General features: G+C 43.0%; 2 protein-coding genes across 3 annotated transcripts; one reads left to right on the forward strand and one right to left on the reverse strand.

The window, feature by feature from the left end:
* Positions 1-7,526: 7,526 nt before the first annotated feature.
* LOC135776783 (uncharacterized) lies at positions 7,527-12,995 on the forward strand. 2 transcript variants are annotated; one of them, XM_065287701.2, is made up of 7 exons: positions 7,527-8,273; positions 9,327-10,002; positions 10,123-10,168; positions 11,816-11,907; positions 12,056-12,166; positions 12,244-12,512; positions 12,861-12,995. In XM_065287701.2, the coding sequence occupies exons 2-5, from the start codon at positions 9,527-9,529 to the stop codon at positions 12,123-12,125; spliced, it is 684 nt and encodes a 227-aa protein (XP_065143773.1). In that variant the 5' UTR covers positions 7,527-8,273; positions 9,327-9,526; the 3' UTR covers positions 12,126-12,166; positions 12,244-12,512; positions 12,861-12,995. The 2 variants fall into 2 exon arrangements, with proteins under 2 accessions (XP_065143773.1, XP_065143768.1); XM_065287696.2 differs by having other exon boundaries at positions 7,531-8,273; positions 12,239-12,512.
* Positions 12,996-13,575: 580 nt separating this feature from the next.
* LOC135776199 (G2/M phase-specific E3 ubiquitin-protein ligase-like) lies at positions 13,576-17,749 on the reverse strand. Its single transcript, XM_065286739.2, has 12 exons — positions 17,702-17,749; positions 17,333-17,505; positions 16,851-17,073; positions 16,019-16,057; positions 15,856-15,929; positions 15,177-15,382; positions 14,994-15,093; positions 14,748-14,910; positions 14,527-14,633; positions 14,298-14,442; positions 14,014-14,140; positions 13,576-13,878 (listed from the first exon to the last, which is right to left on the reverse strand). Exons 1-12 carry the CDS (start codon positions 17,747-17,749, stop codon positions 13,577-13,579), a joined length of 1,707 nt encoding a protein of 568 aa, XP_065142811.2. The 3' UTR covers position 13,576.
* Positions 17,750-25,936: the final 8,187 nt, after the last annotated feature.

Here is a 25,936-nt window from a genome sequence, read left to right on the forward strand (position 1 = left end):
CCTCGAGTTAGCTACAGGTACACGGATAAGAAAAAGTCTATACCAACACTGATTTTGATCTATCTTGCCTCCAGGAAGGAAGAGGAGCGCGCCACAAGCAGAGGGAACCAGAGGCGGGAGCCCGTTCCCCGACGCGACCCCCACCCCCTGTCACTCGCTTGCTCGTGGCCCCCTGGAGGGCAGAGCCGGACATTAGTTTTAATTCCCCTTTCCCCAATTCCCAGTACTTTTTAAATATTTAAATAAATAAAGAATATTTTTATACTTACCTGTTCCTCGTTGTTGTTTGGTCATTGGGTTGGTTTTGGGGACCTCCTCGAGGTGGAAATTGAGAAGGGGCGTGGCTTAACCACTAGCAGCCAGCCCCTGGCTTGTGACACGCAGCACCAGATGATCTCGAACAGGCCTATGCCTGTCTGGCTGAGAGAGCCTTCTTGGGTGAAAATCACTTCAGTGAGATAAATTATAGTAACGCCCAGCATTTTAATGTCGGTAACGGTAATGGCGTTATAACTGGGGAAACAGTAATTTATTTGATTACTCATTACTTAAAGGCGTTCTAAGGGAATCTGTGTGTTGATTTTTGAAATGTGTTTTCAAACAAACTGAGCGTAGTTAACTCCTCCCCCTCCCTTCCGTGCTTTCATGAACGCGCCCAAACCCAACCCCCAAATCCTTCTTGGCGTTTATTGGCTGGTACACTTTGTTTTGTTTCGTGGTGCAGGTTTGGCCACTGTGTTTATATTGAAGTTTGTAGAGCCTGGGCTGTCTACAGAGATCACGTTTTTTTACAGTTTGGATGTTTGCCAGGAGATGTTTGCTGTATGTAACAAAAAATGTTTTATGGTCTAAAATGCGTGAATTCCCTTAGAGCTCCTTTAAAAAGGTAACGCTGTTAGTAACTCTGTATTAAAGGCCTTGAGTTAATTGTGTATATAGTTGGATGTTATTTCAACTGTCCAGTAGAGGGCAGTATATTCTTGTGAATCTAAGTTGCAGCAGCCTCATTTCACATTGTAGAAGACAAAATGGCTGAACCGCATGGAGGGTTAAGATGTTATGTCCTTGGTTCCTGCATTTTACCTAAATTTCCTGGTGAAACATGAAGTAGTTTCAGTCAGTTTGTGTCAATGAAGAAATGTTAGTATTTCAGTTGTTAAATCTAGACCTATAATTACTTATGGCACTTGTAATTAGATGTTTAAGTTTATCAATATGATAAGTTGTTTGACCAGCTACTTAAGCACTAATGGTATGGACTTTTGAGTTAATTCTGTTTAATGGACCAGTCATGCTGAAGCTGTTGATTAGTGTATTATACTTACCGTATTTGTTATCTTAAATGTGCTCTGTTGCAGTTACTAATAATTCATTTACTGTGTTTTGTTTAGAACACTCAAACCTACTTTTTATGGCGTAATATTTGTGCCTCATTCCTGAGCGAGCAATTGTAAGTTTTGAGCAGAGAGAACGTCTCGGTTACGTATGTAACCCTCGTTCCCTGAAGGAGGGAACGGAGACGTCACGTCGTGACCGACGAATTGGGAACTCGCTTAGAGGGACCAATCTGCTTCGAATACTACTAAAATGCCAATGAACTTGGCATTGAGATATTTGCATAATGCTGGCGCCGCCCCGCCAGGTGCGTATATAAGCAGCAGGTGCAAATATGGAAATTAGCTTCTTTTTCGCTGATTAAGCCGGAAAGTGTGACCGGCCAATAAACAGCAGGGAGCAGCCCTGTGGCGACGGGATGTGACGTCTCCGTTCCCTCCTTCAGGGAACGAGGGTTACATACGTAACCGAGACGTTCCCTTTCAGTCGGTCACTACGACGTCACGTCGTGACCGACGAATTGGGAATCCCTACCAAAACGCCACTGAGGGCTGACCTCTTCCAGTGTCTGCGTAAAGCCCTCCGGTTCCACTTAAAGATAAGGAGAATTAGGTTTTAAGGCAGAAAGCCGGGCACTAGATGTTCCTTTAACCCACAGTAGTGCCAGCGACTGGGAAGCGCCCTATCTGAGCGGTATAGGGACGCTGCGGAAGCCACCGCCCCGTTAAGGGCTATTGGTGGGCGAAAGTCAACCGTAGTTGAGGTATAAATGAAAGCCGTGGCTGTGTAAGCAAAGCAGTGCTCTGCTGAGGGAAACGTGGGCTAGTAGGATTACCCCACGGAAAAATACTCACAAAGGGACCCGGTGGGACGCAATGTGGATGCCCGAGCCAAACACAGGTTCGCGAGGATGCAGCTAGTGAGAGGCTGGCAGCGGATGCTCCGCAACATCAGGCTGCCAAGGCAGCGGAGGAAGGCAAAACAATTTATTACGCGTTTTTGCCTTGATGGCCTTCCATACTGAGCTCAGTTTGGAGCAGTCTGCTTCTCCTAACGAGGAAAGAACACGAGAGGAGACAGGCTCGACACGAACACTGTAAAATCTAATGAACGTATTAGGTGTCGCCCAACCAGCAGCTCTGCAGATGTCTGTTAGCGAGGAACCACGAGCGAGTGCCCAAGATGAGGCAACACTTCTAGTAGAGTGAGCTCTCAAATTAAATGGACAAGGAATGCCCTGCAGATTATAAGCGAGGGCGATAGTATCAACTATCCAATGAGACATCCTCTGCTTAGTGACAGCTTTCCCTCTCTGCTGACCACCATAACAAACAAAGAGCTGATCTGAGGTCCTAAGGCTTTGTGTGCGATCCACGTAGATGCGTAACGCTCGTACGGGGCATAATAAAGCCATGTTTGGGTCTGCCGCTTCCAGGGGCAGCGCTTGCAAGCTCACCACCTGATCTCTGAAGGGAGTGGTGGGAACTTTGGGCACGTAGCCTGGTCTGGGTCTGAGTGTTATGCTCGAGACATCAGAACCAAACTGAAGGCACGAATCGTCGATGGAGAATGCATGAAGGTCACCTACCCTCTTAACAGAGGCCAATGCGAGCAGGGTCAGAGTTTTCATTGATAAAAACTTCAGACTCACAGACTGCAAAGGCTCGAACGGGTTTCAGCACCATGGACAGGTCCCAGGGAGGAATAGAGGGAGGGCGCGAGGGGTTTAGCCTACGAGCGCCCCTTAAAAATCTAATAACTAAGTCGTGCTGGCCGACTGATCTGCCGTTAATAAGTGAGTGATGAGCAGAAATAGCAGCGATATCAACTTTAATGGTGGAGGGTGACAGCCTACCATCTAACCGGTGTTGAAGGTATAAAAGCACGATATTAATGGGGCATTCTCGGGGGTCCTCGCGTTGCGAGGAACACCAATCGACGAAAAGGTTCCATTTAAGCGCGTAAGCCCGTCTTGTGGATGGAGCTCGAGCCGCGGCGATGGTGTTAGATACCGCTTGCGATAAATCACCTAAACCTTGCGTGCGCTCAACGACCATACGTGGAGATCCCACAGGTCGGGGCGCGGGTGCCATAATGTGCCCCCTCCTTGAGAAAGAAGATCCTTCCTCAGGAGAATCCGCCAGGGAGGGGCTGTCGCGAGGAGCATCAGTTCTGGAAACCAATTCCTGGTCGTCCAGTAAGGTGCGACCAGTAGAAGGCTCTCCTCGTCCTGCCTGACTTTGCACAGTGTCTGTGCGATTAAACTCACTGGTGGAAACGCGTATTTGCGCATCCCCCGCGGCCAGCTGTGTGTCAGCGCATCCACGCCGAGGCTGCCCTCGGTTAGTGAATAAAACAGGCGACAGTGGGTATTGTCCGGTGACGCAAATAGATCTATCTGCGCACGACCGAACTTCTTCCAAATTAGCTGGACCGTCTGGGGGTGGAGTCGCCATTCTCCGGGGCGCGCAGCTCGGGAAAGCGCGTCTGCCGCTGTATTGAGCGAACACGGAATGTGAATGGCACGAAGGGACCTCAGATGCTTCTGACTCCAAAGGAGGAGATGACGGGCGAGATGCGACATGTGACGAGAGCGCAAACCGCCTTGACGGTTGATATACGCAACGGTCGCAGTGTTGTCGGTGCGTACTAGTACATCCTTCCCTCGCAGCTCCGTAGTGAAGCGTACGAGTCCCAGATATACAGCCCACAACTCGCGGCAATTGATATGCCAGTGCAGCTGGGGTGCTGTCCACACCCCCGAAGCTGCAATCCCGTTGTACGTGGCTCCCCACCCCGTGTTGGATGCATCTGTGTGTACAACAGCATGCCAGTAAATCTGCTTCATGGAAACCCCTGCTCTCAGAAACGCAGGGTCTGACCACGGGGTGAATGTTAGACGACCCGCAGGTGTAATGGTTACACGGTGAATGCCGGCGCGCCACGCTCTCCTCGGGACTCGATCGTGAAGCCAACGCTGAAGCGGTCTCATATGGAGCAGCCCAAGCGGTGTCACGGCCGCGGCTGCTGCCATATGTCCCAGGAGCTTCTGAAATTGTTTCAGAGGGACCGCGTTCTTCCCTCGGAAAGAACCGAGGCAAGTCAGAATTGATTGGACGCACGCTTCTATTAAACGTGCCGATAAATCGATCGAGTCCAGTTCCATCCCGAGAAAAGAGATCCTCTGCGTGGGGCAAAGTTTGCTCTTTTCCCAGTTGACCCGAAGACCCAAACGGGCGAGATGCCGAAGCGTTAAGTCTCTGTGCTCGCAAAGCGTCCGCCGAGAATGCGCTATTATAAGCCAATTGTCGAGGTAAGCCAAAATGCGAACACCGCTCTCTCTCAGGGGCTTTAACGCCGCTTCCACTACTTTCGTGAATACACGGGGAGAGAGAGACAGCCCGAATGGTAGTACTTTGTATTGGTATGCCCGCCCCTCGAACGCAAAGCGCAGAAACGGCCTGTGGCGAGGGAGAATGGACACATGAAAGTACGCGTCTTTCAGATCTATTGCTGCAAACCAATCTTGGGGACGTATGGACTGAAATATCAGTTTCGGAGTTAACATCCTGAAGGACCGTTTTTGGAGAGATCGGTTCAGAACGCGCAGATCCAAGATCGGTCATAACCCACCGCCCTTCTTTGGAACTATGAAATACGGGCTGTAAAACCCCGAGCTCATCTCGGCTGGAGGGACCGGCTCGATCGCGTCCTTCGCCAGGAGGACACCTAATTCTGCACGCAGTACATGTGCATCGGACGCTATCACTGTGGTGAAACGAATGCCCGAGAATTTGGGTGTGTGCCGGTTGAATTGAATTTCGTAGCCGAGGCGGATCGTGCGTAATACCCATCGAGACGGGCTGGTAAGCTGAAGCCAAGCTTCCAGAGACCGTGCGAGGGGAATTAACGGCACAACCGGAGAGCTCGCGGTGGGGCAGACGAGCGGAACAGGTGAGACTGCCGGTGCGCGCGCCGTAAGAGCGCACGCAACTACAGTGTGTGTGTGTGTTGTGACACTGACCTGAGACCGCTGAGGGTGCTGGTGGTCCAGTCTCCGCAGTGGAGAGCTCGGACTCCTCAGGACACCCGCTGGCGATGGAGGAGAGGGAGGATGAGCAGATGAATGCCCGCTCACGGCTCTCTCGATCCTCTGAAGACCTGGAGAAGGAATAGGAATGCACTCTTTTTGTGGTTTTGTGGGTGCCGGCTGAGAAGCCGGCGGAACAGAAACAAAACGAAACCAAAGATTCTCCACCCGGCCCTCCTCCGGGGGAGGGAGCGGTGCGTTCACCGTCTCCCGAAGAGTGATCCCATCCAATTCCAGGTCGCCCGTCTCAGGGCCGCTTAGATCCCCGTTTGCCACCACGGGAAGCGGGTCGAGCGGGCGGGGCGGGCTGTCGACGGCTGTTCCCCCTCCGTTGTCTGGATGACTTCCTGGGGGGGGGCGGAGGCAGCCGCCGCAGGGCGCCCTCGGCGAGGAGCAGACTGGGCAGCCGGTGCTGGTGGACGAGAGGCAGGCCTCTTGCGCCGGGGCATGATCTTGGAGATCGCTTCAGTCTGCCTCTGAGCGGCGGTGAATTGCTGAGCTAAAGACTCCACCGACTCGCCGAATAGGCCAGTCTGTGACACTGGAGCGTCCAGGAACTTGTTCTTGTCCGCTTCCGTCATGTCAGCCAGACATAACCATAGGTGGCGTTCTTGGACCACGAGAGTAGACATCGCACGACCAATCGCCTGCGCCGTTACATTCGTAGCGCGGAGAGCCAGATCAGTGGCAGCCCGGAGCTCCGAGAGGACGGGTGAGTCGTCTCCTCCCTCGTGCAGATCCCGTAAGGCCTTCGCTTGATGGACCTGCAGCAAAGCCATTGCATGCAGAGCCGAAGCCGCCTCTCCACAAGCCTGATGGGCAGCGCCCGTTAAACCGGACGACTGTCTACAAGCCCGAGAGGGAAGGGTTGGGCGGTCCTTCCAAGAGGCAGCGGTGGCCGGACACAGCTGCATCGCGACCCCTCGCTCCACAGGAGGGATCCCCGTGTAACCCTTAGCGGCTCCGTTGGTGAGGGAGGTGAGGGGGGAGGGCTGAATCGGCCGTAACCGGGTAGAGTACGGCGACTTCCAAGTCCGTGACAGCTCCTCGTGCACCTCGGGGAAGAAAGGTACTGGTGGAGAGGGCTGTGAAGCCCGGGCAGCTCCGAAGAACCAATCATCCAGGCGGGACGGCTCGGGCTGAGGGGGGTTAACCCACTCTAACCCTACGGTCTCCGCCGCTCGAGCGAGCACGGCCACCATCTCCGGGTCAAACTCCGGCGTCACGACCCGACCAGAGGGAGGAAGAACGTCGGAGTCAGCTTCGGAAAGAGGGGCCCCACCCTCGGGTGTTGCGGTCGAAGCGGGTCCAGAGGGAGGCACAATGGATTCTACAGCGCTCGTAGAACACGATGCTGTAGTCTCCATAGGCACTTCTACCGGCTGAGGACGGGAAGGCTGAGAGCCGGAGGACGAATCCCCCGACCGGCTCAGCACAGTTAGACGCAAATCGTCCTTAGAGAGCTTCACGGCCGCTCCGTGGCGGCGGTCAGCACTCACCGGACGCGGACGCCGTTCCCGTAGAAACGACAACCGCCTGCGTAAATCCAAAAGGGACATCTCCTCGCAGTGAGAACATGCACCCCCAGCGAACGCAGCCTCCGCATGCTCGATGCCCAAGCATGACAGACAGCGCTCGTGACCGTCCTTTGGACCCATGTACTTGCCGCATCCAAGAACACACGGACGAAAAGCCATCCTGAAAAGGACGCTGATCTCCGGATATACGAGAGAGTGGCTGTCTTTAACAAGACACAGAGCTCTCTCGTATCACTCTTTTAGGGAAATTCACTCTAGATGCTCAGTTGATGATGCGCACAGGGATCAGCAACGCACTCACTAAAACTCAAAACAAAAAAGATGCAGAGTAGTGGAAAAACTGCGGCGTCCGCTGTGGTACTGCTAGTCCAACCAACTTCAGCAATCGTTTCCCACCAGAGCAGAAAGTAGCTTCTCAGTAGCAGATACTGCCGGCTTTCGAAGCGATAAAAAGCTAATTTCCATATTTGCACCTGCTGCTTATATACGCACCTGGCGGGGCGGCGCCAGCATTATGCAAATATCTCAATGCCAAGTTCATTGGCGTTTTAGTAGTATTCGAAGCAGATTGGTCCCTCTAAGCGAGTTCCCAATTCGTCGGTCACGACGTGATGTCGTAGTGACCGACTGAAAGGGAACTATATTTTGCAAGCACATTATATTATATTTTGAACAGAAATTAACAATCGCAAAAAAAAAAAATAGTTTGAGCAAATAAAAAACGATTCCGTGCTCAATAAATGTATTTGCTTGTTTGCTATTATCCATATATTTACGTGCAGTAATAACCCGTCTCACGCGCTTCACTCAGGTGCTCTCTCACAAACTTATTCTCTGCGCTCCTGTCAAGTTCCTCTCTCTCTCTCCCAACCTCTTTCTATGCGCGCTCAACTCGATGCACACGCTCGCTCAACTTACAACAGCATAACAAGTGTGCCACAAAATCAACCAATCAGAAAATTACAGGTCAATTTTGATTGGCTGTTGGTCTCCAACCAAATCGCTAGTAGAACCAAAGCCCATGCCAAAGCCCGTCTGGTAGAACTACAGCATCCCGGAAGCTTACTGAAACAAATCTAAAAATAACAGCGAGACTAATGGATTAAAACACATTTTGGTAAGTTTTTTTTTTATTATTAACTTAAAAGTGCCTTGATAGTTTTTATGTATTATAATGCTGTTGTGTTGTTTAACTTACAATATTATATCTCATATTGTGACTAAAGTTAGCTTGACTTATCCTTTTCAAAGCACAGCTGCAGACAATGTCATCAGAACAGCAACCCCTAAATGTCCCACCACGGCCACATGTGAGTAGTTTGTAATATTTTGTTATAGGTACTGTGTTTATTACCTTTATTTTGTTTGTCTGCATTCTTGTGCAAACTACATTTCGTTGCTGACGTTAACCAATTTATATAAAAAAGCAGTAGGCTAACTCCCAGGATAACTTTAATTGGCAAACTAAGAGAACAATAAAGTCTTAACTTTGTTCTTCATAATGATGTAAACGTTATTTAAACTATAACCTTACCTAGAATGCACGTTGCTGCCAGACATTTCAGATGTTACATTGAAATTGGTCTTGTTGAGACTTAGGGAGGATGTATGAGAGTTATGCAATTAACATACAAAGTACATGTATTCCATTATATGAGCATGAATAGATATGTTAATAGTTACATTTAGTGACATTTTGCATTATTAGCAGAATTAAAATAGTAATTCATTTTAAAAGAAACATGTATATATACAGTACTACCATGCAAATGCGCAGTCAAACACATTACACTTCACGAGTCTCACAACACCTCAGGTCTCCAGTAAAAGTTCATCTTTATTATCATGGCCTTTAATGGAAAGAAAGTTTTCACTAGGTGGACATTTCACTTAAGTTTTCCAGATTTGAAAATGCTTTATATGCTACTGTATAAATTTATGTCTACTTCATAAAAAATATTTTATTTTCTTATGTTACATTGGTATGTTGTCTTAGAATAAACTGAAATAAAAGTCATATAGGTTTTCCCTTGTCTTTAATTGCATATTTGGCATTGAAGTAAAAGTCCACAACCATGCTGATAATCTACACATACATAGCCAAAGTAAACTATCATCTGAGAAATTTTGTTATAATCTAAAAAACATGTTTTTAGACAGCATGTTCTACATTTTATTCTAAAGTTTAAATACAGATTCCTATCTGGCTATGGCTAGGATGCTGTAAGGGATACAATTATTACTTTTATCTACTACATGTTATCTTACTGTATCTCAGTCATGTACCGGTAGTTTATTCTCAAAAATATATGCTAACTACTAATCCCTCTTCTTTGCTAATCTGAGCACTTTCTGTCTAACAGGACTTGCTGAGACAGCAGTTGATGGAGAGACTTCTTACCAGACTGCAATCTGCCATAAACCAAGTACCACTAAATTTGGATTATTTGGAGTTTCTGACAGCCATGAGCTTATTCTATTTGAATCGTTCTCTGGGCAGATAGGCAGTGTATCAAACATTACAGAAGCACTACAAAACCTCTATGATGTTATCAAAAGGGAAATGAATGCCAGATCTATGCCCATTGTTGAACAGGAAACAGAGGTTGGTCCAGGTTCTGGTCACCCCAAAATTGTAATAGAGAAAGAAAAACTAAAGAATTTGCTGGACACACATCTGCCAGTCTCCTGCATTGCAAAATTGTTGTGTGTTTCAAGGAGAACAATTTACAGAAGAATGAAAGAATTTGGCTTATCTGTAAGAGGATCATACAGCACAGTGACTGACCAAGAGCTTGACAACATCATTTCAGCTATAAAAAGTCAGATGCCAAATGCTGGTTATAGAATGGTTCAAGGCCATTTGGTGTCAATGGGTCACCGCATTCAGTGGTGGAGAATGATGGCCTCCATGCATCGGGTTGATGCTGCAGGGATCTTCTTACGACTCACAGAACTAGGTTGTGTTGTGCGAAGAAGTTATTCTGTGCGAGGCCCTCTGTCATTGGTCCACATTGACACAAATCACAAACTGATCAGGTAGATTAAAATATAATGTTGATCTAATTATTTAAACACCAAATGTTGTGGTGTAGGAGGCATGTCAATCCCATATCTAAAAGCTGTTTGTATACTGTAACTTTTTTCCCTCTTGAACAGATACAACATTGTGATCTTTGGAGGAGTGGACGGCTACTCAAGGAAGGTACTTTATGTGTTCTTGTTTTTTTTTTTATTGTTAATGTTATCAGCCTAATAGATTTTTTTTATTTCAAAATGGACCAAAAAATACATATTGGATGAAGGGGTTTTTCTTTTTTCTTTGGGGGGGTTTACAATAATTAATCAATACTTTGTGTGCATAAAACATAATGAATTAATTCATGAACTAACCGTAAAGTACAAAAATTATCAGTATCTCATGCATGGCTTAATTTCTGAGTTATTAATAATCATATCTTCTTCATAGGTAGGTCTGCTGTTAAGAACAGGCAAAAAACTGACCAGTCACAGAGTGCACATTGATGAATTCCAAGTGTTGTAATCATAATTAATATAGCATTACTTTTTTATTACAGCATGATTGTGGCTATTCAAGAAAGTCATGAACAGTGCATCTGTAACACTGATAAATAACATCAGAATTACAGATGAACATCATTTATAACTCCAACATCATTTGTTGCATTTTAATATTGTTTTTCATTAAGGCGTGCATGAGATACTGTTCATTTTTTCATATTATTCAAAGTTGAAATACAACAAATACATTTTCTTTTTGCGTGAAGCCATGATAGTTGATGTACCCTTACCATAAATTGTTACTAATCCCTTTTCAAATTGACTGTCTAAGGATAGACGGTGTACAGATTAAAGCCTCCTGACACAAATTGTGATTATGGGGTATATAACATTAAACTTGATCAAATTGTAATCAGCTGCTTAAAGGGATAGTTCACCCAAAAATGATATTTCTTTCATAATTTACTCACCCTCATGTTGTTTCAAACCCGTATGAATTTCTTCGTTCTGATGAACACAAAGGGAGATATTTTGAGAAATGTTTGTAACCAAACCGTTCATGGACCCCATTCACTTCAATAGTAGGAAAAAAGAATACTATGGAAGTCAATGGCGTCCACGAACGGTTTGGTTACAAACATTCCTCAAAATATCTTCCTTTGTGTTTATCAGAACAAAGAAATTCAAACAGGTTTGTAACAACATGAGGGTTAGTAAATGATGACAGAATTTTCATTTTTGGGTGAACTATCCCTATAAGACATAACATTCATTATTATTGTAGGTTCGAACAATTAGTGTATATTTTATCTTCAGCTAGAGTGTATTTATGGTTGATCATAATTTTATCATCAACTGACAGTATTCAGAGTGCTCAGAAACCACAATGCTTAAACATTAACCTTACATATTTCTTGCCGTTATAGAATTTCATGTTGAAGCACTACTTTTTCTCAAATTGCATTCTAGGTAGTAGTCCTTTTCTTCTGCTTTCCTTTCTTACCAAGGCTAACATTTAAATGAAGCTTGATTTATAGAATACATTATGTATTTTTAATTTACATATGTGCAGTATTAGTGAGTCTGTTTGAATACTTCAAACAAAATTTATAGACATGCAAGAGTAAGTTGCAACAGTACATGTGCAATATATGTAGTATTCTAAGATGCAAGGTAACAAAGTTATTTTTTTAAATATTTGAACACATAATAATTTAAGTACCAAAGTCCGTATAATGTTCACTAAACAAAACTAAGAGCTCAAGGCCAGCTATTAGGATGGAACTTTATAGCTGCAAGAAGATTAACATTTTTCATGTTGTTTTATTAGATCTTGTACTTGGATGCTGCAACAAATAACAAAGCATCAACTGCATTCTCAATCTTCCTGAGATCAACCCAGCTTTATGGCTTACCATCAAGGTATTTTTGCCATGAGAAAACACAAATCTGCAGTTTTTCATATTTCAGAATTTTTTATTAACTTATTGTATACCAGAAATTATAACTTCATATTCTAAAGTAAAAGTAAACCTTGCTGAATGTCATTTACATTTGTTTTTTATCTTAGAGTAAGGGGGGATCAGGGTGTTGAGAACGTGGACATTGCACACTTTATGTTCACCACACGGGGAACATGAAGAGCCAGCTTTATCTCGGGAAAGAGTGTCCACAATCAGAGGTAAGCAGTTTATTTGTTTAAAGTACACATTGCTTTATAAATTCAAGTCAACCAATTAAAATGTAATTCTAGAATAGAGCGACTTTGGCGGGATGTCTGGGTTGCAGTCACTAGCAAGTACCATGATGTTCTACACTCTCTCGAGGAAGACGGTCTGCTTGATATCTCTGATGAGGTTCATCTTTTTGGTGCCCACTACATATTTGTCCCTCGACTCAGAGCAGACCTTGAGACCTTCACTGGAGGATGGAATAATCATCCTCTACGGACAGAGGGAGGTCTCAGTCCTGAACAGCTGTGGTATATGGGACATCAACAAGATCTATACGAAGGGGAGAGTCTTGAGGTACACAAATATTAAAAGGACAGTTCATATATATATAAGTTAGGTTGCAAAAATTGGGCAGACAGACATGTCAATTGGACTTTAGAGCATATTTGCCAAAAAAACATTTTTTTGTAACTGCTGTGGTCAAATATAGGCCTTTAAATACACTGAGAAATATATAAAATCTTTGGCATAACCATCTGTTTAATTACCAGCAGTTTTTAATTTCTAAATTTAATGTTTTCAATGAACATTTGCACCTTTTTTGTATTTTTCCCCCCCAAAATATATAATTATTTTAAATAAACACAAAACACCTGAAGGTTCAAAATCTTAATTTATTTGAATTGTTTTCTGGCTTTGTAGGAACTTTAAGATCCAGGCATTGAATGGGAGAGTGCAATGCTCCAAGGAGATGCCAACGGTTGTGGTTCCTGAAATTTTGTGCCCACTAGATGATGAAGCCCTGGAAGAACTTCGGAGAACTCTTGAACCTATGGAACATTCTCAGTCACATGGTCGTGACTTGTACACACGATACTTGCACATAGTATCCAACCAACAATGACATTTAAACCTGAACTTCTTAGCTGGTTACAATATTGCACTTGGCAAAAACATCCCATTATGTTTACCAATGAACCAGGAAAAAAAGGCACTTAAGGAGAGGCACCCTTTGGGATGTATAACTAACAGTAGCAACAGCTGTTACAAGTTCTATCTAGCTCTAAAAAAAGAAATACTAAAGATGTTATACAACTAGAGGTGAGAAAAGTAAAAGTGCAGAGTTCACCCATTTTGGGAAGTCCCTAAATAAAACCCAAATTAACAGGTAATGGTAGTTTACTTCTACATATTTACCACAATAATTGGTTTACAATTTGTATTAATATCATAGATCACTGATTTATTAACTATTTTTACCAGTTTTTTGTCTGAATAAGTTCCCAAAACTTGTAAACTAAGCAGCACCTAGAGGAGTACTTTTTACTTTTGCCACCTCTGAATGTACAATATTCTAATCAAAATCAATAAACAATGATTGCTTAGTTATGGCTTTGATTTGAGTAGATCTCGTTGTTTTAAATTCTGTGGAATCCACCACCATATTTTACTGCTTCACTCATGATTTTTCTAAAGTCAATGTAAGTGCTAAGATGCTGTACTGGAAAAGTCACAGTCTGAGTGCATGCACTCACAATTGGGTAGCAAACTGAGTGATCTCCTAGTCGCTCCCTGCAGTTATGGTCAAAGTTGCATGTTATTTTAAAACGTCTCTTTTCATCAGGGAGGATAGGGATGTGGGCCTGCCCTGTCATCCACTGGAGCACGTGTGGCACTGCAACAGGCTCTGCGACACCAGCTGCCCTCTCTGTCTCCCCATCTGTGATTATTTTATATTTCAAATAACATGAGAAGCTATTAAAATTTACACATAAAATAAATTATTCAAGAATGTGCTCAGTACATTTAAATTGTTATGTGTAGTTGTGTATGCATACTATAAAGTATATAGTACCTGAAATTTCAACCTCCTGCAAGAAATCTTGCAGAAAGTTGATAATCTTCCTCTCAGTTCTCTCCTTAGAAGTCCCCTTTTCACTGAAATTGGGCTGGACACTCGTCATTATGAAATCAGCATCAGGCTATAAAGAAACAGTGAATGCATATTTGGTTAAATATAATGAATGTACATTTGGTTGAAATATAGTCGTGTAAAGGTCATACAAAATGAAAATATATATATCCAATATATTACTAGGCAAATGTAAAAAAGAATTAAGTGGCATTTAAAATTGATACCTTAATAATGTTCCCAGGAACAAACAGGGAGCGGCAAGCTTCAGGGTTTGTAGCCATCTGGTCCACCAGGCCATACAGTTCCAAGCCCTTTCGAATTTTCTGCAGCATTGGAATCAGCCTTGTAGTTGAATGTAGGACAATTGCTCTTTAGAGAAAAAAAAATGGTTTGAAATGTTTACAATTTAAATGAAAAATATTTTGAAATGTAATATTCTTTTAAAACTCTTACCGAATGATACTTTCTTTGCTGTCCAGGTTGATCTGGCTCGTGTTTCCGCAGCTTATAATTTCATCAGTGTTCAACATCAGAGATTGAGCATCTGCAGAATCTTCAACCTGAGAAAAAAGAAAATAAGTATTTTTTTTTAAAAAAGCAGCGAATAAAATAAATGACAAAAAACCTAATCTTTATCTAATTTATATCAGAAAACACTTTAACAGAGTGCTCACCCTGCTGATGAGTTGACAGGATTCTAGATCGGCCACATCTTCCTTAGACAGAGAATTTAAGTCCACTTCTCCTGTGCAGAGGAAGCTGTAGCACCACCCTCTCAAAAAAGCAGGAGGTGGGCCACCTTGTGCCAGGCTGACTGCCATTATTTCACCAATAGTTCTGTGTGCAAGGTAGAAAACATCTCAGTTATAAAATCCTTACATCCAGTACATGCAGTAATGTGATAAAAAGTATGTACAAACCTGAAGTTCTCGTTATCAAGGTCTGTCAATGAGTACTTGGGATTTTTACCCTGGTTTCCAGCTCCTTCAAAGAATCTGTTTTCAATACCTGAAACCATATCTTAGACAAAACAGCAATACCCAGTTTTAGCTGACTGATTGGTTTTGTTTCATATTAAAACAACAATTAAATGACCAACTTACCAGATAAAAACTCTTTCCTAAGGGCTCCTGTATCAATACCTGCCTTTCCTATAAACACCACCTTCAGAGTACTGGCAGGAGATGCAGCTTTCTTTCTTTTCCACTGCAGAATGCCCCTGTCTGGAAGGTCTTCTCTGTCCACACACAACTTAAATTCTGTTGTGGTGTCAACTTGATGTTCAAGGAAGTCCAATATATCTTCCGTGCTTAAAGAGGACAGAGAACATATAAAATAGTCGCAAATTTTCAAAAACAACGTGTATACATTATTGCCATTTCATAGTTCCATCCAGCAGTGTGCAGAACAGTGTTTGGAAAAGAATTAAATTATGTGTGATTATCAATTACTGCACCATGTGCTGTGTTAAATAATTTGATAGTATGTGATGTCTAGATAAGATGGTTAAAAAACATGAAAACATGGAATGTGTAAATAAATATTTCTGTATTTGATATAAACTCACACGAAAGGCATGTAAATAAAACATACCTTTTTTAATTTACATACTGGAGTTTGAGCATGGGTACTTGGGCCACTGCTACATGCTTCAGAAGTCACTACAGATTCAAAGCTGCACATGAAAACAAACGCAGTTTCAAACACCTGCATATGTATACATAGACTTTAACCTTAAAAAAAAAAATTAAGTATTATACAGAGATGAACAAAGCAGATTACCTTTCTCCACAAAGGCTAGCATGGAATGTGATCTCATCGTCTGGGAATTCTTTGGTGCAAATTGGACAAACCACCTGGAATTTGAAAGAAAGTCGCTCCATGTTACAAGCAACTGAAACAAAGATTACTGGTGCAATTAAAGAGATTTTAGTTATGGCCTTACCTTGCACTTGTTCTCCACAATCCATACCTCTTCAGAGGACTGCAGATTTATAAAACAGTATTTGAATTAAAGTATTCATAATATTTTTATTTTCATTTACATCAGACAAACAAACTTGCTTTCACCTCTTCATCAGTGTCATCGGAGGTGAGTTTTCCCTTGCATGTCTTAATGTGTACTGCAAGCATATGCAAAGGCATCGCCTCATTACACTGGTAGCATGTCTTCTTTGGCATTTTTGAAAAATGCTCTGAGTCAGGAGGCAAAGGAGAGGTGTCTAATGTCTCCTGGAGTGGTACGATGTAAAAAGTTGCTTTGCCCCCTGCTGATGCAGTTCGCAGAGCTTTGACAGAATACCCCTCTGCTTCTGGTGGAATGACAGTCAGCTTTCGCCGACCACTGCCACCTTTATTTAGAGAGAGAGAGAGAGAGAGAGAGAGAGAGAGAGAGAGAGAGAGAGAGAGAAATGTCTTAAAATTATTTGCTTTGTTGAAGACAAAAAAAATCACATTTTGTCTGAGAACATCTCTAATGCTTGCAGCAATAATTTAATACACCATAAGGGTTTACATACACCAAAAATAAATCAAAAATTGACATTTGATTAACATTAAATATGACAATTCAACAAAACAAACCTGTTGCCTTATACAAGAGCCATCCCCCACAAAGACCCTCCATTTTTGCAAATGTTTTAGTCAGCTGCTTTGAAATCTTGGTTAACGAGAAAGTAAAATTAAAATAAAGATACCCACAGACAAATCTTAGACAGTGACAAAACTTACAATAACTATATTTCATTCAAGCCAAAAAGCTGGACTGGGATATGTACCTCTGTGTGGTCACCATCTTCTGGAAGAGACACTGTTTGTCTTCCCATACCCGCCTGGATGAGTTCAAGCTCCTCAGTTGGCAACGGTGTGTGGGATGTATTTTTGGGAAGAAGATAAAAATTGAGAGCAGTTGTTTTGCTTGTTTTTACAAGTTGCTTGGTGGCAGTCAAACACCTCTTTTTACCACGACTGAAGTTTGATTTGAAATATCCTGGAAAAGATCTGTGGATTACATTATATCTTTATATTAGTATATTATATATACAGTAAATATAACAATCAAGCTAATATTCTAAATAGCTTATTTTTACAAAGCAATTGGCCTAGAAATCAAGGTCATGTCCTATTTTTATATATACAGTAGACATCCAAGTATTTAAATCAACTGGACGTTACCAAATTGCATTTAACATGTGGGAATTCCTCATGATTTGAAAATTGAATATAAGCATATCTACAGTACTGTAGGTGAATAACAAACCTTGTCATTTCTTGCTGCACTGTTACAGGCACATTTCTAGGGACAGGGAGCTCTGTCTCTGACGGCCGTGTTGGACAGTTTGAGTTTGTGGCCATACTGTTTGAGTTTGTGGCCATACTGTTAAGCAGCACGGACACCAAATTTCTGGCTGCTGACTCAACTGCACCTTGACCCTAAATCATTAAAATTACAATAAATAAGTTACAAGTAATATTCTACAAGAGTTAGCAATGTTTGCTATCATTAACGCTAGCCGGTAGGTTATTACCTTAAGTTATAACTATATATTCAGCTAGCTAGCAAACTTCACTTTTTACAAAACATGCATTGAAAATCGTAACATCATAAAACTATAAATTACTAACTCACCTGACGTTGTGGCATATTGTTGCCGTTTTCACCATTTGATTCTGTCATGTTTGATGGTCTCTAGAGTAGACATCCATCCATAAAATCAAGTTTTCGTCGTCTTTGTGCTGCGTCGTGGTTGGAGACCAACAGCCAATCAAAATTGACCTTTAATTTTCTGATTGGTTGATTTTGTGGCACACTTGTTATGCTGTTGTAAGTTGAGCGAGCGTGTGCATCGAGTTGAGCGCGCACAGAAAGAGGTTGGGAGAGAGAGAGAGGAACTTGACAGGAGCGCAGAGAATAAGTTTGTGAGAGAGCACCTGAGTGAAGCGCGTGAGACGGGTTATTACTGCACGTAAATATATGGATAATAGCAAACAAGCAAATACATTTATTGAGCACGGAATCGTTTTTTATTTGCTCAAACTATTTTTTTTTTGCGATTGTTAATTTCTGTTCAAAATATAATATAATGTGCTTGCAAAATATAGTTCTCTCTGCTCAAAACTTACAATTGCTCGCTCAGGAATGAGTCACAAATATTACGCCATAACTTTTACCTACCTTCTGTTGAAGTTTAACCCTGTATGCTATACCGTGCTGTTATTATTAATACCTTGAAAGGAAGTAAATTACCTCAATTTGATACTGTCTCCCTGAGTCTTGATCGATATCCTGTAGTGAATATATTCACTGAACACATAAATAGGGAACAGTCCTGATGCTTCTTAACATGGTCCTTCGAGCCGGATGTGATTTACTACAGTGACAGTATGGTTGATAAGCATCAAAGAGAAGCTTCCTCTGAGTCTGTGCGGCCAAAACGGCATACACATCCTCCTACCTACTTTGATGATTTCCTGGTGGACTACGGGCCTTATCGGCCAAGAAGTGAGCGTCCACACTTAAGTACAGCAGGGTATGAGCATAATCAAGAACAAGAACCTGACATCCATAAAGAGAGTGCATCACGGCTGGCAGCTCAAGCTGTAAGCAGAGAACCAACCCCATTAGCAAGTCCAGCATCATTGAGTGGTCGAGATTTTACTGCTTTACCTGAAATGATTAAGGATCAGATAAGAGAAAGACCATCTGACTCTGTTCCATATCAAATTCCAGTACCTCCAAGCCGACCAAGCATAGCACCTCCATATCAGCTTCAGTATCGGCCTGCATCATTTAATTTACCTACGTCTTCTACTCCCTGTCATCAGCAGCCAGTTGGGGCTATGTCAGGTCCAGACAGTGGACAGAAAGGCAGATTAAGTACTAGTGCTCCTCCTACTTTATACAATGTATCGACGCCCTCTGACTCTCATACTACTCCATTATATGTGGTCTCGTCACCACATTATTACTCCACCAGTAGAGTTCCTCAGCATCTGATTGGGGGAGTTAGAGAAGAGAGAGTGTGCCAGCCTGGAGCACAAAGTGCTAATGATATTATGTTAATGCTTGATGTATCAGTTACAGATGATGAGACATGAGGTTGCTTCTAAGCCTGCAACTCCTTGTGGTCACATGCCCAGCCATCAGCCCCCTTATAGTGAACCACCTTCTATGGCCTATGAATACTTTGGACTGCAGCAGAATTCAAGAGAAGAGCAGTATGCTACTGACAAGCCTTATGGACTATCGGACAGATTTCATAGTGTCACTGAGCCTGTACCTTACTATCCAATGTCACAGCCTCTACAGAGAGCAGAGCCTGATTGGCTGGATCGTCCTTACCATCCGTACAAAGAATCAGGTACAGAATACCGAGGCCCAAAGCCCAATATACCTCACCTAGTACATAGAGACCCATCTGAGTTTGCTCGTTTGAAGCTTGCTCTGCAGAATCTACTGCCTCAGGATGGATCAGAGATGTTCAAGTATCAAATCTTGGTGGATCATTTGCAGCTTGAGGAAGCTAAGTTGATTGCAGATTAATTTCTTAACTCCTTATATCCCTATACCGATACCATGGCAGCACTTACTGAGAAATTCGGTAAGCCCCATCAACTCGCATTAAGTAAGATTGCCAGTGTCATGGATGCACCAAATGTACGACCAGGGGACCCTGCATCCTTTGAAAGGTTTGCATTACAAATTCAAGCCCTTGTAGGGTTACTGAAATCTTTAGGCCAATCTGGGGATGCTGAACTGAGATGCAGCTCCCATGTAGTACGTTTGCTGACCAAACTGCCATCTGATTTAAGAGCTGCTTTCAGAAGACAAATGCTACATAGGCCGGACGCAGACTTTACCCTAGTGGAGTTCTCAAGATGGTTGCAAGCTGAATTACGGTGCCATAGCAGTGATATAATAGGGGATGTTCAGTCAAGAGGATGGCCAAAACAAAGAATGGAGAAACGGAGAGATCCAAATGTAAGGCCAGCTACTGTTTTGCATGGAGTAGGCAGTGCCTCCACAAGTACAACTGTACCTCCATTTAAACCTGTTATGAGTACAGAGAACCCAGGGAAAGCCAAAGCCTACTGTCCCTACTGTGAGAACACAGATCATTTCCTCAGTCAGTGCCCTAATTTTCAGCAGCTTACAACTGAACAGGTCAAACAGTGAATTCAAACAAATAAGCGCTGTTGGAAATGTGGAAGGTCCCATTTGGCTGCTCAGTGCAATCTTAAAAAACCCTGCAACAAATGTAGAGGCAAACATCTGCTAATACTCCATGACATAAATTATAAACCAAATCAGGATACCGCAGCGATTCCAAGCTCCACATCCGGAACCCTGTACTTAGACAGACCTGGAACAGATAGCTGTGTTCTGATAAAAGGTAGTCAAGGTTCTGCTGAGACATAAGAACTACACACTGGATACCTATGCAGTACTTGATGATGGGTCCGAGCGGAGTATCTTGTTGTTCGCTGCTGCTGAGAAATTGAATCTAAAAGGCAAAGAGGAGGAGTTGTCCATCCGGACTATACATCAAAATGTATCAGTACTACAAGGTTCAATGGTGTCCTTCAGTATATCACCAGCGACACAGCCTCACAAAACCTAACACATAAAGCATGCCTTCACAGCAAAGCAGCTAGGGCTAGCACCCCAGTCATATCCTATGGAGGCTCTTGCCACCAAATATAAACATCTTAAAGGTCTTCCTATCCAGCCTTTCGACAAGATTCACCCTCTCTTGCTGATTGGTGCTGACCAGCCTCATTTAATCACCCCAGTTGAGCCAGTCTGCCTGGGACCCCCTGGAGGACCAGCTGCCATTAAGACAAGACTGGGTTGGACTCTCCAGGGCCCAGCTAAACTTCTGCTAAACCCTCTTGACCCTCAACAGACCCTTTTCACTTCAGTGACATCCCAGCAGGCAGAGCTAATGAGGAATGTTTCAAAGTTATAGGAATTGGATACTCTCCTTTACCGCAGTGGTGAGAAACAAGTCACTCGCTCTAGAGAGGATAAAGAGGCTCTTGACCTTTTGGATAAAGAGACTACCAGGATTTCCCTAAATGGTGTTCAGCGGTATGCCACCCCCCTACTTCGGAGATCTGACATGGCTCTTCTTAATGCCCCCAAAGAAGCAGTAATGCCACACCTGAGGAAAACAGAGAAGTACCTCTCAAGAGATCCTGAACGCTCAGCTGCTTACTCTGCTGAAATCAAGAAACTGGTCAATGAGGGGTATGTGGCTAAGCTGAACTCAGACAATGCAACACAGAGCAGAGAAAGCTGGTTTATTCCCCATCATATGGTCACACATAATGATAAACATCGACTGGTTTTCAATTGCTCATTTCAATACAAAGGAATGAACCTGAATGAAGCACTGTTACCTGGGCCCACATTAAGTGGATCTCTCCTGGGAGTTTTGATAAGATTCAGAGAACATTAAGTGGCGGTGAGTGGGGACATTAAAGGAATGTTCCATCAAGTCCGCCTGCTGGAGCATGGCAAGGCTATCCTTCAATTCATATGGAGAGATATGGAACGAAACAGAGAAGTGGATGTCTATGAGTGGCAGGTGCTCCCCTTTGGGACCACTTGCAGCCCCTGTTGTGCCTCTTATGCATTACAGAAACATGTCCTTGACAGTACAGAGCAGGGTGATCCTTTACAATTCACTATACAGAAGAGTTTCTATGTTGACAACTGCCTCCAGAGTATGGCTACAGTTGGGGAGGCAGAAAGCTTTGTTGATCATCTCAGGAAGCTGCTAGCTAAGGGAGGATTTGAAATTCGCCAGTGGGCATCAAACCAAAGTAGTGTAGTTAGTCAGCTACCAAAGGAAGCTCAGTCAACTAGTACTGAACTTTGGCTATCCAATAAAGAAACAACAGTCTCTGAATCCACTTTAGGTTTGCACGGCATTGCCCCACTGATACGATCAGATACAAGCACCGCCCTTTGGAGTACAAATTGCCCACCATGCACAATTTATACAGAATCCTGGCTAGCCAATATGATCCTTTAAGATTCATTCTTCCATATACAACTAGAGCAAAGATCCTAGTTCAGGAATTGCGGGCTAAACCTAGGGAATGGGATGATCCTCTGCTACCAGGCGAGCTCCTGCAGAAATGGCTTCAATGGGAGGATTAACTTCAATACCTGTCCGCTATTACCCTTCCCAGATGTTATGTGACTCCAGACACGGATAATGATTCTGTCACAAGAGAAATACATGTGTTCTGTGACGCGTCAGAACGAGCCTATGGTGCAGTCTCATATCTAAGAACACAAGGCAGCCAAGGGAATGTACAGCTGGCCTTCCTAATGGCTCAATCTAGGGTATCACCTAAAAAAAATTGTCAGTTCCCCGCCTCGAACTGTGTGCCGCGCTCTGTGGAGCTCAGTTGGCCGTACTCCTGAAAAGGGAACTTACCCTAGGTTATAGCAAACTCACCTTGTGGTCTGATTCCACCACAGTGCTGAACTGGTTACACTCCGACTCCTGTTGATTCAAAGTCTTTTCGGGCACACGGATTGCTGAAATACAAGAGACAACAGATCCACAGGATTGGCAGTATGTAGACTGGGCTCAAAATCCTGCTGATGACCTAACAAGGGGTAAACCACTTGCAGAACTAGCCAAACCAAACAGATGGAGTAAAGGTCCCTCCTTTCTATTACTGCAGCCTGACAGATGGCCTGAGAATCCTGCTTGTAGACCCTCAAATGGGGAATCAGAGTTGAGGAAGTCTGTGTTTTGTGCCCTCAATGTCGTGAATCCTAATCCTTCTATTCCTGATGCCAGTCAGTTTTCAACCTATACTGAATTACTAGAAGCTACTGCTAATTCACTACATGATCCACAAAGTAGGAAAAAATCGTCAGTTGATGATTTCATACAAGCAGAAAAACTCCAGTGGAAGGAATCTCAACTCCATAGTTTCCCTGAGGAATTTCTGTGTCTACAACAGGGTAAACCTCTTCCTCATAGCAGTACACTAGTCAGCCTGAGTCCAGAACTAGATAAGGACATGGATGTGATAAGAGTGGGAGGAAGACTTCGGAAAGCTGAAGCTTTGGACACACCAGCTAAGCACCCAATTGTACTTGATCCCAGTCATGCCCTTACCAAACTCATCATTCAGGACTATGACCTTCAGTTGAAACATCCCGGCTCAGAACGAGTGCTAGCTGAGATCAGGAGGAAATTCTGGATTCTTCGAGGACGAGAAGCCATCCGGCATCACCAATTCAAATGCACAGATTGTCGCAGATGGAGAGCCAAACCTGAAACGCCACAGATGTCAGATTTACCAATAGCTCGACTTCAACTGTTCAAACCTGCTTTTCACTCTACGGGAATGGATTGTTTTGGGCCATTTTCGGTCAAGAATGGAAGGAGAGTAGAGAAACGATGGGGAATCATTTGGAAATGTTTAACCATTCGATCTGTTCACCTAGACATCCTATCCAATATTGACACAGATTCTTTCCTTATGGCACTTAGGAGATTTGTAGCTCGCCGTGGAACGCCGTTTGAACTGTGGTCCGATCAAGGGACCAATTTCAAAGGAGGAGAGCGGGAGTTGTGTTATGCTTTCAAGCAGATGTCATCTGAGCTTCAACAAAACCTGGCTAAGCAGAAAATCCACTTCCATTTCAACCCCCCTGGTGCTCCTCATTTCTGAGGAGCATGGGAACGGGAAATCAGATCTGTAAAATCAGTTCTGTATGCGTCTGTTGGTGCTCAGTCTGTAACGGAAGAGGTCCTCAGAACTGTATTAGTCGAAGTCGAGGGAATACTTAATTCCAAACCTCTTGGCTATGTTTCCTCTGATGTTTCAGACATCGATCCTGTTACCCCAAATCATCTTCTTATGGGGCGGCCGGATGGCTCACTCCCACAAGTTGTATATCCTCATAGTGAAATGATCAGTCGAAAACGATGGCGTCAAAGCCAGGTCCTCACAGACTTGTTCTGGTCCTCATTCATAAGATACTACTTGCCTAATTTACAAACCCATGCTAAATGGCAAGATAAAGTGGAGAACATAGCTGTTGGCAACGTTGTTATGCTGGTGGATCAACAGTTACTAGGGCCCTTTGGATGATTGGAAAGGTCACTAAAGTCATGCCAAGTGCAGATAGGAAGATAAGAACTGCAGAAATACTAATCAAAGATCGATCATATATTCGACCTGTTGCCAGAATGATTGTACTGCCTTCGATCCCTGATGATACAGTCACTTCTTAATAACAGGCCTTTTCAGGTACAAATTTAGTGCCTAAATATGGGGGCGCTGTATTAAAGGCCTTGAGTTAATTGTGTATATAGTTGGATGTTATTTCAACTGTCCAGTAGAGGGCAGTATATTCTTGTGAATCTAAGTTGCAGCAGCCTCATTTCACATTGTAGAAGACAAAATGGCTGAACCGCATGGAGGGTTAAGATGTTATGTCCTTGGTTCCTGCATTTTGCCTAAATTTCCTGGTGATACATGAAGTAGTTTCAGTCAGTTTGTGTCAATGAAGAAATGTGAGTATTTCAGTTGTTAAATCTAGACCTAAAATTACTTATGGCACTTGTAATTAGATGTTTAAGTTTATCAATATGATAAGTTGTTTGACCAGCTACTTAAGCACTAATGGTATGGACTTTTAAGTTAATTCTGTTTAATGGACCAGTCATGCTGAAGCTGTTGATTAGTGTATTATACTTACCGTATTTGTTATCTTAAATGTGCTCTGTTGCAGTTACTAATAATTCATTTATTGTGTTTTGTTTACAACACTCAAACCTACTTGTACCTACCTTCTGTTGAAGTTTAACCCTGTATGCTATACCGTGCTGTTATTATTAATACCTTGAAAGGAAGTAAATGACCTCAATTTGATACTGTCTCCCTGAGTCTTGATCGATATCCTGTAGTGAATACATTCACTGAACACATAAATAGGGAACAGTCCTGATGCTTCTTAACAAACTCTGTTATGTATTTTGTATATTATATGTATATTAATTATGTATATATAAATACACACACACACACACACACACACACACACACACACACACACACACACACACACACACACACACACACACACACACATTCTGGTTTCCATGTTTTGTGGGGACATTCCATAGACGTAATGCATTTCATACTGTACAAACTGTATATTCTATTCCCCTTACCTGCCCCATTCCCTAACCCCAACCATCACAAAAACCTTTCTTGTACCTTAGATTTTCAATAAACATCATCTTGTTTGATTTATAAGCTTGTTTCCTCATGGGGACATCAAAATGTCCCCACAAGGTCACAAAAACACTGGTATTCCTATCTTTGTGGGGACAATTGGTCCCCACAACGTGATAATTACCAGGTACACACACACACACACACACACACACACGTATAATTTTATATTTTTTAAATATATACATGCATGTGTGTGTATTTATATATACATTATTATTATACACAATTTACACACACACATTTATGATCTAAACAAAAACTTTTATTCTGCAAACGATTAGCTGCAATTAGTTGTTATGCAGCACTAAACCTAATCTCCTGCATACCTACAATCAAAAATTAAGATAAAAATATAGCACAATTCAGCAGTTCTACCAGAAAGACTCAGGAGGCAATTTAACTTGCAGTGGTATTTATTTAACAATTTGTAAGCAAAATGATGCAGCAATGATATAGTTCTTTGGGATAGACCCGATCAGTGGCTCAAGGCAGAGGGCTATAGATCCTTGCTGCTCCTGCCTGAGACGAAGGCAAGGGTGGAGCCTACGCCTACCCCCAAAAAGATTAAATTGTATATCACATA

The sequence above is a fragment of the Paramisgurnus dabryanus genome, chromosome 18 (genome assembly GCF_030506205.2).
Source record: "Paramisgurnus dabryanus chromosome 18, PD_genome_1.1, whole genome shotgun sequence".
Classification (NCBI taxonomy): Eukaryota; Metazoa; Chordata; class Actinopteri; order Cypriniformes; family Cobitidae; genus Paramisgurnus; species Paramisgurnus dabryanus.

Coding starts and splice junctions, on each gene's coding strand:
- LOC135776783 (XM_065287701.2), top strand. CDS start 9,527: ATGAATGCCAGATCTATGCCCATTGTTGAACAGGAAACAGAGGTTGGT. Junction 10,003..10,122: donor ACAAATCACAAACTGATCAG/GTAGATTAAAAT, acceptor CCTCTTGAACAG/ATACAACATTGTGATCTTTG. Junction 10,169..11,815: donor TGGACGGCTACTCAAGGAAG/GTACTTTATGTG, acceptor TTGTTTTATTAG/ATCTTGTACTTGGATGCTGC.
- LOC135776199 (XM_065286739.2), bottom strand. CDS start 17,749: ATGACAGAATCAAATGGTGAAAACGGCAACAATATGCCACAACGTCAG. Junction 17,506..17,701: donor ACAATATGCCACAACGTCAG/GTGAGTTAGTAA, acceptor TTAATGATTTAG/GGTCAAGGTGCAGTTGAGTC. Junction 15,930..16,018: donor TTGTGGAGAACAAGTGCAAG/GTAAGGCCATAA, acceptor TTCAAATTCCAG/GTGGTTTGTCCAATTTGCAC.